The sequence below is a fragment of the Malassezia vespertilionis genome, chromosome 6 (genome assembly GCF_029542925.1).
Source record: "Malassezia vespertilionis chromosome 6, complete sequence".
NCBI classification, from domain to species: Eukaryota; Fungi; Basidiomycota; class Malasseziomycetes; order Malasseziales; family Malasseziaceae; genus Malassezia; species Malassezia vespertilionis.
This window is the reverse complement of record NC_079252.1, coordinates 1-11,603: the sequence shown is the minus strand read 5'-3', so window position 1 is coordinate 11,603 and position 11,603 is coordinate 1. Positions and strand designations below refer to the sequence as shown.

General features: G+C 50.8%; 4 protein-coding genes across 4 annotated transcripts; 3 read left to right on the top strand and 1 right to left on the bottom strand.

The window, feature by feature from the left end:
• Positions 1-196: 196 nt before the first annotated feature.
• Positions 197-6,164, top strand: MVES1_002882 (uncharacterized protein; the record flags this gene model as incomplete). Its single annotated transcript, XM_056207702.1, has 11 exons — positions 197-509; positions 583-893; positions 923-1,168; positions 1,206-1,370; positions 1,402-1,614; positions 1,653-1,694; positions 2,113-3,959; positions 4,308-4,465; positions 4,817-5,221; positions 5,327-5,838; positions 5,913-6,164. 11 exons carry the CDS (start codon positions 197-199, stop codon positions 6,162-6,164), a joined length of 4,464 nt encoding a protein of 1,487 aa, XP_056063677.1.
• A 40-nt stretch (positions 6,165-6,204) lies between these two features.
• MVES1_002881 (uncharacterized protein) lies at positions 6,205-6,620 on the bottom strand (the record flags this gene model as incomplete). The annotated part of the gene is made up of 3 exons (XM_056207701.1): positions 6,205-6,231; positions 6,268-6,386; positions 6,563-6,620. 3 exons carry the CDS (start codon positions 6,618-6,620, stop codon positions 6,205-6,207), a joined length of 204 nt encoding a protein of 67 aa, XP_056063676.1.
• A 232-nt stretch (positions 6,621-6,852) lies between these two features.
• On the top strand, positions 6,853-8,775 carry MVES1_002880 (electron-transferring-flavoprotein dehydrogenase; the record flags this gene model as incomplete). Its single annotated transcript, XM_056207700.1, has 1 exon — positions 6,853-8,775. The coding sequence occupies one exon, from the start codon at positions 6,853-6,855 to the stop codon at positions 8,773-8,775; it is 1,923 nt and encodes a 640-aa protein (XP_056063675.1).
• Positions 8,776-8,868: 93 nt separating this feature from the next.
• FRS1 (phenylalanine--tRNA ligase) lies at positions 8,869-10,692 on the top strand (the record flags this gene model as incomplete). Its single annotated transcript, XM_056207699.1, has 1 exon — positions 8,869-10,692. One exon carries the CDS (start codon positions 8,869-8,871, stop codon positions 10,690-10,692), a length of 1,824 nt encoding a protein of 607 aa, XP_056063674.1.
• Between the last annotated feature and the right edge of the window lie 911 nt (positions 10,693-11,603).

Below are 11,603 nucleotides of genomic sequence, written 5' to 3'. Positions count from 1 at the left end.
CATTTAAAAAAAAAAACAGATGACAATGTTTTAACGACTATCTCCCTTGGATTCACTGTTATTATATCATAGGCCGCTAATGCATGTTTCAACAGCTGCAAAATTATCCGTGTGACCGTAGTCGAGGAGGTCAGTGCGCCTTGTGGAGGTTTGGTGCTTTGCTTGCCGCGCCTCTTTTGGGTGGCGCAGTGCAGAAATGGCACTGTCGAGTGGCGGTCCAAAAGACATGACCTCACATGGCATTACCGACGCGGCGGGAGTGCCTAGCGAAGAGGATATATTTGCCCTAGAGCATTCTTTTCTAAGCTTGCCGGTAGAGGAGCTGAGGATGCAGTTGAAAGCGCAGCAGCGAAACACGGAGAAAGGGTTTGCGTACTGCAAAGCGCTCTCGGAAAGTCTATTAACACATATTACAAATGGGGACTGGAGCGATAATGTTGCGAGGGAAAAGACCAAGCATGCTCTTCGTTCCGAGTTGGCGCGCCTTCGAGCACTGCGCGATCGCGTAGGTTGTTTGCCATGTTCTGTACTTACGCCAGATGGCGTCATTCCACCATGAAGCCAACGATGTATGTACGTCAGTCGAGGCTCGTATTGAGCATCTCGGCGTAGTATTTACGTTTGCGGAAGATGCAGAAGCGTTCAACGACTGGTGCGCAACTCGACTTGTTCGTATGGTGGCCGATTATATGCTGCGCCACAACTGTGACAAAAGCACAGCGCTCCTAGCGCAACAGCGCAAGATCGAAGCGCTCGTTGATTTCCCTGTGTTTTCACAAATACGCAAGGTAAAGGAATCGCTCGTACCGGACAAGGTCTCTGGACGTGCACCGTCGTGTTCCTTGGCGTTGGCGTGGTGCACGGAGAACAAGACGGCGCTCCGGAAATTTAAAGTGGGTCACTCTCATTTTCTCACACGCAGTCTACTTTGGAGTTTGATCTCCGATTGCAAGAGTTTATTGAGCTAACGCGGAGCCGCACCTCTTGCTCGCTTCGCGACGCGGTTGTCTATGCGCAGAAACAATTGATGCCTTGGCTCCACGCCCAGGACGAGGCTGACGATTTGGACAAGGATGGGCCTGCGCGCAACAACGTGACATACACACGCGCACAGGCCGTACGGGCAATGGGCCTTTTGGCTTTCGGCCCTGATATGTGGTCTTATCATGTACGTTGTACCTCCATCAGAAGCTCACTCCTGCAAGGATCTTTACAATGTGGAGCGCTGGAAATACCTCTGCGATACATTTCTCCAGATCGCCCTGCGTGTATACGAGATACCCCCCGTCCCGCTATTGCATATTGCACTAAGCGCAGGACTTTCCAGCTTAAAATCGCACGCGTGTTGCTCGACACATTATCATGACAAGGTACGTGCACTTGGTTTCATGCTCATTTCAGATCGGCACGGTGGCTACAAACCTTTCTATCGCAAAGGATGAAAAGCATCCTGAATGCCCTGTGTGCGATGCTAACGGGCTCGGCGAGCTTGCCAAGGAAGTCCCGTTCAATCACCACGCCAACTCTATTCTTATTTGTCGTATTAATGGCAAGGTGATGGACGATAAGAATCCCCCCATGTGCTTGCCGAACGGCATGGTCTACTCCGAAACAGTACGTATCTCTCGTGTCTCTTGCTTACTTGATCCTAGGCATTACACGACTTGGCCACGCGCAGTGCTGACAGCGCTACGGTGCGTTGCCCAAGGACCGGCGCTACTTTTCCATTTGCCGCGTGCAAGAAACTTTATATTCCATAGATATATCCTCGGTCTTGGCAGCTTGATCGAGGCCACTGCTAATTGGCCGCTTTGAGTGGCTGACCTATTGATGACGTTCAAATTTAAGATACCACGTGATAGAACGCATGGGGCCGCTACTTCGCTCGTCCACCCTAGCAACGCTTCAAGGTCCGGCGTTGTCAAGGGTCAGTGAGTAGCAAGACACTACAACACTTTCTCTTATTGGACTCCGTCTAGTCTCTTTTGTCTTTGGTGCAGGCACGGCCGCCCGTGTGCGAGTACTGCTCGCATTTTAAAAGGGGAAAGTAGTGAAACGCTTTTCCCAAGCTAAGCAAACTTGTTTTCGATGGAGAGGCAACCATCCACCCAGGGGATCTCGCGCACTGTATCTTCGAAGATGCAGAACGCGTTTTTGGACACTGAAAAGCATGTGCCTTTTGATTGCAAGGAGCCTGGAGAGAAAATCGACGTATACCATCCAGCAGAGTCCCCTGCAGATGGCTGTGCGACAGGCGAAGAAAATGCTATGACGCCGACACTTCGTGAGCAGTCTGAACTGCTGTGGAACGGAGGCCGCCGTGGAAATCTAGGGAAGCTCGACACAAGACAGAATATAATGCCAAGAGCCAATGCCGCTCCCCTGCAGGATAGCGGGATGGAAGCAAGTGCTCCCTGGCACACCTTCTTGCGCGACCGGGCATATCTTCCCCAGTCGTTGCTGGGCAATCCCAATCCCCGCCAACTTGAGGCCATTCAGTCTCCCGATGCGATGAGCCCGACGTCGCCACTGCGCCAAGCCACCAGTGACCCGACCGAAGATACATACAGCACCTGGTCCAGCATGAAAACTATACCCGCTTCCCGCACAGACATAAAAAAAGGCTCTTCGTTACGCTCTGCAACAAACCTGAGCTCATTTAGTGCGGACGATCACTCGCAGTCGTCGTGGCTGGAGTCAAGCTCCGATTCATCCTTGAATACTAGACTCCCGTCACCACCGTCTCGTTTTGATTCCTTGCACAGCATTTCCGGGTTTCAGTATCAACCTAGCGGCGGTGCTCTAGCGTATAGGAACGCCGCTGGGCCGTACTCTTCGTCTTCTGCAAAAGCGAATGTGGACGAGTCCAGCTCCCTAACGATGGATTTTGGGCCGGGCAGTAGTGGCAGCCATTTTGGCTCTGGAATACGCGCTCAGCTAGCCACCACCCTGTCTTCACTGATTGAAAAAGTACCTTTGGAAATTCCAGAGGGATGTGTACGGACGATTAGCATTGCTGAATTCGGCTGCTTGAATTCAAGGTCCTTGCTATTGCTACGTCTTGTGATTGAAGAATTCATTGAGCGGGTCAAAATGATGCAGCATGGTGCTTCCTCTCCTTCCACGCAAGATAAAAAGGACCTCGCCCTGCCCCCTGAACCATTTCCGATTGTGTTTAATGTGATACACGAAGACTCACCGCAAGCGGACTATCGGTCTTTTACTCATCTGTTGGACACGCATCCGGATTCTTACATGAACCCAATATGGCAATCTTCGTGCGGCCCGTGCCTTCAAAATTTTCTTTACCCTTCATTTGTGGCACGTCCTTTTGGATCGAGGATTGTGCCGCCAAACACACTTGACGTTGGGTTCAGCTTGATGGATTTACATTGGATGCACACGCCCAATGCACAGGGTGTAGCGCTGGCAACGACGGCGCAGGCCGAACTTACAACATTTTTGTATGCACGCTCGCACGAGTTTAAGCAAGGCGGCGTGTTTATAATGGCCTTTCTTGCGCGCCAGGAAGTGGATGTGGCCGCAAAGGGGATACATGCTTCCAACACAAGCGATGCCGCCGATAGAACTTCGTCATTGGGTTCGCACCATGAACAATCCACACCAGGGTCCATGCATGACATTTGGAGTACAATGAATGAAATGCTTGTTCCTTGTTTGCAGCGATTGGTGTCGTGCGGTATGCTGAAAAGCGCTGTTGCTCGCCAGTTGCTGACGTTGCCTTTGTATCCACGCACTGCACTACAAACAATGCGTGCACTAAAAGACGTGAGTCATTTATGGTCGCTAGACTGGAGTTGTGGACTTGGCAAGGACGATGTATATACCACGGCATGCGACGAGCAAGGAGGCCATGTTCTTCGGAGCGAGCCTGAATCTTTTCGGCTCCCGGAACCAGCATGGGTGGCTTTTCAGTCGGGGAATATATCAAGCTCTGTGTATGCGAGTCACTTGATTTTAATGTTCAAAAGACTGTACGAGACACATTTTCGTATGGTATTGCGGGAAAAGGGAAAATTAAGCAAAGGTGCTGTCGAATTTATTTTGGACAGTCTATGGGACGTTTTGTATTCAAGGTTGGATGAGCCGGGGCCGACGCCACTGTCTGACTGCGAACTAGAGGTACAAATGCTTGCATTGCGACGTGTATAATTAGATCGGTAGAGCAAGCTGGAAATTCAAATCACGCGCCATCTGCGCCACAAAACTCACCTCCACATAGCTCTCTTGGCTTTGTAGCGACCCTTCTTTCCTGGCAGTGCAGCGCAGCGCAGCGCGTACGGCAGGATGCTGCCGGAACCATCCATACCGGATTGGAAAAATTTTTCGTATACACCGTACCAGAAGAACAGACTGATTTCTGGTTCCAGCAAAAAGGCAGCGCCACAAGAGGCGGGCACGGCGCCAGCGGATCCAACGCAATCTGAGTCCTATCGCATCGCACGTTTGCGCAGTATACCACAGGACCCCCCGCTTTCAAATACGAATGCGAGAATTTCTCCAGTGAAAGACATGTTGCCCAGTCGCGAAACGAAGTTGCAAATACCAAAATCGCCGCCTCCTCTGCGAAAGTTGCACCCACCTCCGCAAGAGCCTGGACAACGTGCACAATCGCCAAGGCGTTTGTTGAGTGGGAATGGCGAAGCTTTATCCGTATCTGGAACATCTTTGCATGGGAGCCGTGCAGGGACACCGTCTTCAAATTCGTCTATATCCCCTATACACCATCATTCCTACGCTGCGACGCTAGCAGTGCAGTCTAATATTGGGTATAGGGAACCTTCAACTACTGCAGACGAATTTGCTTTTGCAGCAGCAGAGCGAGCGCTTCACCTTGACGCGCCGATTGTGCGTAAACTTCCGTACCGTTCCGGATTTCAGCCAAACGGTGTGATCGACAATAAGACGGACGCGTTTATTGCACAACGTGCAATGCATCGGAGCGCCGTCGAGCTCGAAGAACAGCGTCTTGAGCGGCGTTTGGCCAAGCTTGTTTCTCTTTACTCGCCCGAATTTGAAAAAGAGGCCGACGCCATTGCGCTTTCCCCAGATGCGGCACCATTCTTGCGGCGCCAAGGAGTGCAATTGTTCAGCCTGTTTCAGGGTAAGGAGGAGGCACGGAAAAGCCAACTGCTGCAAAAACGCACCGTGGCAGAACAATCCATTGTAAAGTGGCAAAGTGATTCCAAGATACCCAATTGTACGATTTGCAGCACACCTTTTTCGCTCGCGGTTCGACGCCACCATTGCCGTCTTTGTGGGCGGATTGTGTGCTCGTCACCCCAACTACCCCATCTGCTTCTAGTGCACAGCGAAGAGCTAGCTATTCCCCGCAAACCATGCAGTTCGCTCAAGCTCGTAAACCCAGACACGTACAAGATTGACAATATGCCGCCGCACCCATCTAGTACGGCTTCACCTGCAGAACGTGACAAGTATGCGGCAGCAGAATTCCTTGCCATCCGCTTGTGTAAAGACTGTACAGGACTGCTCCATCGGATCTATTACCACCAGCACTCGCAAGAAACGACGCAATTCACCATGTACTATAGGACGTTGCTTCGGTTGCAGCGAGAGATAACAGAAGCGCTACCAGACTTTCATGAAATGATCCTGGGCTTGCAAAAAAAGGACACAGCGACGACATTGGCGTCCTTCCTGACGGATAGTAAGACGCTCCAGGAAAATGCGATGCAAGCGAGGAAGGATATCTTGTTACGTTTGGCTCGTTACGATCAAATTGCGAAAGCAACTCGCAACCTACCGCCAATGGTAGACGGAGAGCAATCCATGGCGCAACAGCAATTACAGCTTGCAGTACATGCGCGTGCTTCATTGTTCCTACAAAAACATGTACGCATACAGCCCCGGACCATACACTAACGCTGCAGATGTTTCCGCTACAGAGTCTTTCGAATCTCGGTGCAGATCGACATGGCGCCAGCGCAGAACAGAGCAACGCACCTTTGCCGGCCCACACCGACCAGTTGCATGTATTGATGGAGCAAGAGAGGTTGTTACACGGATATCTCTCTGCGGCAATTAAGGAGCGAAACCTGGATGATGTGTCGACGCTGAAAGCAAACCGAGACGAAGTGCGTGCAGAGATTGCACGTCTGCAATTGCAGGAAAAAGTGCAATAGTTTGTGTGTTCATTACATGGGTATCTTGTTAAAAATTATTTTACGATCCCTGTTGGATCGCAAGGATCTGAGGCGTTAGTAGCGTCGAAATGCAAAGACATACATCATTCCTAATAGTGTCGCGTTGCGTGCCAAGCGATTGGATCTTGTCTTCAACACGCTTGATCTCGTTCTGAATAAACTCGATACGTTTCTCAACATTGACTCTCGCCTCTTTAAAGTCTTGGGGTAGTAATACAGGACCAGTGCGTTTGTAAACGCGTGCATCAGGGGCAAGCGATCCAAATTCCTTTTGAACTTGCTGGTTCTCGGAGAGCTGTGATAAAAGTTGCTGCTGAGAATCGACGACAGATTCAAATTCTGGAATGGTTAAAATACAACATTCTTAAAATACTTACGCGTTTGAATCTCTTGAAACTTGGTTGCAGCCGCTCGCAAACGCTCTTCGTCAGGCATGTTGGGTCAGGTTTGCAAAGAGCAGGCACGCTTGAATCGAAGCCACGACCACCGATGACTAAAATTACGCGTCCGGGGTAGCGTGGAGCCGTGCTTACTAACGCGTGAGGGAAATGCCGACTGCTTTGGATTATTTGTTTTCTGATTGGATGGTTGTTGTTGTAGAGGTGTGTATGGCAGCACTGCACGCAAATCCATACCGACACTTCTCTCTAGTAGTCAGTGAACGGCCATGCTATTCAGACAGATTGCCCGTGTTGCGCGCAAATCGCCGGTGTCGCGGCTTTCGCTGGGTACTATGCTTGCTTCAAGCAGCAAGCAGTCAAGTATACCGCAGCCTGCACATCGTGCTGCGCATGTGGGGCTTTCGCAGCTCCGTACACGCCCTTTTCACACCGGGCGCGTTTTGCGGGAAGAGGCCGAGCACACCAACGAAGAAGAAACGATGGAAGACGAGCGTGTTGTGGATGAAGTGGACGTGCTCATTGTGGGTGGAGGACCTGCCGGTCTGAGTGCCGCCATTCGCATCAAGCAGCTTGCCGAAGAAAAAGGCGAAGAGATCCGCGTCGTCCTCCTCGAGAAGGGCGCAGAGATTGGCAACCATATTCTTTCTGGCGCAGTCATCCAGCCTGATGCATTGAATGAGCTTATTCCCGACTGGAAAGAAAAAGGCGCACCGCTTAATCAGGAAGCGCTCCAGGACAAGATGGTGTTTTTAACCGAATCTGGCGCCATTCCCATGCCACACCCTCCCCAAATGTCTAACCACGGCAACTATATTGTGTCGCTGTCGCGTGTCGCTGCTTGGCTTGGCGAGCAGGCAGAGGAGCTTGGCGTAGAAATCTACCCTGGTTTTGCCGGTGCTGAGATCCTCTGGGAGCAAGAAGCAGATGGAACCAAGACTGGTATAAGGGGTGTGATGACCAACGAAATTGGTCTTAACAAGGAGCGGAAGCCAAAAGATAATTATGAGTCAGGTATGGAGTTCCGCGCGCCCATCACGCTTTTTGCCGAAGGTGCACATGGGTCCTTATCGCAGCAACTCATTCGCGAGCTCAAACTTCGCGAGCAGGTAGGTGCCGACCCGCAAACATACGGCATCGGTGTCAAAGAGGTGTGGCGTGTGAAGGACGACAATTACGAGCCGGGTCTGGTGGCGCACACAATGGGCTTCCCTTTGAGCTTGGATACTTACGGTGGATCCTTTATGTACCATATGGACGACAACCTAGTGTCGATTGGCCTTGTTGTTGGCCTCGACTATCAGAACCCGTACCTGAGCCCATTCCAAGAATTTCAGCGCATGAAGCACCACCCCTTTTTCGCCAAGGTGCTGGAAGGTGGCACCTGCGAGGAGTACGGCGCGCGTGCGTTGAATGAAGGTGGCTACCAGTCTATTCCCAAACTCCACTTTCCTGGGGGTGCACTCATTGGTTGCTCGGCAGGGTTCTTGAACGTGCCAAAGATCAAGGGCACCCACAATGCGATGAAGAGTGGTATGACCGCTGCAGAGGCCGCCGTGGAGGCACTTGGCAAGCGCAGTGAAGAGACACTGTACGAGCCCATCGACATTGCCGAGTACAAGAACAAGCTGGACCAGAGCTGGGTTATTCCCGAGTTATACGAAGTGCGCAACGTCCGTCCGAGCTTCCATAACCCACTCGGTTTCTTTGGCGGTATCATGTATTCTGGCTTGGAAACGATGATACTCAAGGGACGCGCTCCTTGGACATTCCACCACGAAAAAGAGGACTTTGAGTACACCAAGCCCGCGTCTTTCTTCAAGCCTATTGAATATCCCAAGCCCGATGGCAAACTCTCGTTCGATATTCTTACTTCAGTTTCCCGCACGGGTACCAACCACACGGAGGACCAGCCTGTTCATTTGGTTGTGAACAACGGTGATTACTCCGCCCACGTCGACCGCAACGTGGGCACGTTTGACGGCCCTCTTGGCCGGGTCTGCCCTGCGGCCGTGTACGAATATGTGAATAAAGAAGATGCGAACGGGAAGGAGGACGCGCGTGGTAAGAAACTGGTTATCAACAGCCAGAACTGTATTCATTGCAAGACCTGCTCTATTAAAACGCCCGACCAATCCATCACATGGACCGTGCCGGAAGGCGGCGGTGGTCCCAAGTACTCTCTTACATAATGCTCGTAGCACACGAGCGCTTTGTGTCGCCTTTCATTCGGCCGAATCAAGACCTACTGCGGCGCGAATCGTAGTTTCTCCTTGTCGGTCAGCATGCCAACGGTTAGCGTAGACAAAGCGCTGCTCTACGAAGGCCTCGGCCGCGAGTACACCACCGAGGAATTTGATGAGCTATGCTTTCAGTTTGGTATCGAGCTGGATGAAGATACGACCGAGCAGGTGAAGGGCACGGACGAACGCCCAACGCTGAAAATCGATATCCCGGCGAACCGCTATGACTTGCTGTGCTTTGAGGGAATATTGCGTGCGTTGCGCATTTTCCTCGGTCAAATGGAGCCTCCAAAATATTGCTTGACACACCCGGCAGAGATGGCGACCATGCATGTGCGCGAGGATACAAAGCGCATCCGTCCCTACTTTGCCGGTGCAATTCTGCGCAACATTACCTTTACGCCAGCGAGCTATGCGAATTTTATAGATTTGCAGGATAAGCTGCACCAAAACTTGGCTCGGCGTAGGACGCTTGTTTCTATGGGTACGCACGATTTGGATACAATTCAAGGGCCTTTTTCGTACGAAGCACTGCCGCCAAAGGAAATTCGCTTTGCGCCTCTGAACCGCACGGAAGAGTACGATGCATCGCAGCTGATGGAGTTGTACGAGTCGGATCGTCATCTTGCACGCTACTTGCACATTATCCGTGACAGTCCCGTGTATCCGATCATCTACGACAGTCAACGGCGTGTGATGTCAATGCCGCCCATCATCAATTCCAACCACTCCAAGATCACCTTGGAGACCAAGAATGTGTTCTTAGACGTCACTGCATTGGATAAGACAAAACTCGATATTGTGTTGAGCATGCTGGTGACCATGTTCTCCGAATATTGTGCAGAACCTTTTACTGTGGAGCCCGTGCGTGTAGTATACGCTGACGGCACGGAAGTCGTCACTCCGAATCTGGATGCACGCTCAACAGATGTGCATGTGTCCTACGTAAACCGGTGCACTGGTCTGAAGCTTGATAACGCACAAGTAGCACAATTGCTGCAACGTATGGGACATTCCGCAGTCCCTGGCGCAACGCCCGACGAGGTGCAGGTGGGTGTGCCCGTAACGCGCCCCGATATTTTGCACGAATGCGATTTGATGGAGGATGTGGCTGTTGCGTACGGTTTCGATAACTTGCCCAAGACATTCCCCAATACGAACACGGTCGGCGCTGCGCTTCCAATCAACAAACTGAGCGATATTATGCGGCACGAGTGTGCGTACGCGGGCTGGACAGAAGCGCTTCCTCTTATCCTCTGCTCGCACGACGAGAATTTTTCGTTCATGAACCGCAAAGACGATGGCAAGACGGCAATTGTACTTGAGAACCCGAAAACTGCCGAGTACCAAGTGGTGCGCACTTCGCTGCTACCCGGTATCCTGAAGACTATCCGAGAAAACAAAAAGCATGCATTGCCAATGCGAGTGTTTGAGGCTTCGGATGTAGCATTCAAAGACCCGGAGATAAAATCACGCATGTCACGGAATGAGCGTCATATGGGTGCGGTGTATTGCAACAAAACGGCAGATTTTGAAGTTGCGCACGGCCTGTTGGATAAGCTGATGCTGATGTTGGGCGTGCCACACATTGACAGTGCATGGGAGGAGACGCGCGGCTACTATATCAAGGAAACGCAAGACTCGACGTACTTGCCTGGGCGCGCTGCAGACATTTACTATCGGAATCTCTCGCACGGTGAGAAGAGTGGATCTTCGGCGCTGGACACAGTTTCGAAGCTACTGATTCCGCTGAGCGGCGACGTAAAGGTTGGTACACTGGGAGTACTCCACCCCAACGTGTTGCACCACTTTGACATTGGATTCCCTTGTTCTGCACTCGAATTTAATTTAGAAGCATTTTTGTAGGTAATACAAACATGTGCTAAGTGTGGTTACGTGATATATTTGGAGCTGCCACGGGGAGCAGTGGAAAAGGTTGGGATGAATACCAAGCAACACCGGGTAGTGATCGGCATTTATATGGCATGAAAGGGCGATTCAAAAAGGGTTAATAGTACGAATAGTGAAAGGTGTAGAAAAAGGGAAAGCATTAAAAAAGAGTAAATGATTTTTTGATACGGAGGGGCAAAAGGGGGAAGTAATTCGTCCGAAGAACGAACAATTTACATGGGCATGGTTTGAGGAGCCCATAGGCAAGCTTCATGGAAAAAGGTGTCAAGAACCGTTGGGGCAGGTAAAACGAGATAAGAGGGCCATTAATTGAAAAGTGGAGGATATTAAGGCGGGGAGGAGAAGCAGCGTAATAGGAGGGAGAAAAGCAAAGGGTAGTTGAGAAGAGAAGAGAGAAGTATAAAAAGAGAAATAAAGGACTCGGAGAAAAGATAGAGAAAGTAGAGAAGGCAATAAGAAAAAGGAACAAGGAGGATAAAGAGAAGGAAAAAAGGAAGGTAGGATAGGGAAAGAAAGAGAAAAGAGAGAGAGAGAGAGAGAGAGAGAGAGAGAGAGAGAGAGAGAGAGAGAGAGAGAGAGAGAGAGAGAGAGAGAGAGAGAGAGAGAGAAAGATAGAAAGCGAAAGGGTTAGGAGAAATGAAGAGATAGAAGAAAATAAGAAAAAAGGAGGGATAGGGATAGGGATAGGGATAGGGATAGGGATAGGGATAGGGATAGGGATAGGGATAGGGATAGGGATAGGGATAGGGATAGGGATAGGGATAGGGATAGGGATAGGGATAGGGATAGGGTTAGGGTTAGGGTTAGGGTTAGGGTTAGGGTTAGGGTTAGGGTTAGGGTTAGGGTTAGGGTTAGGGTTAGGGTTA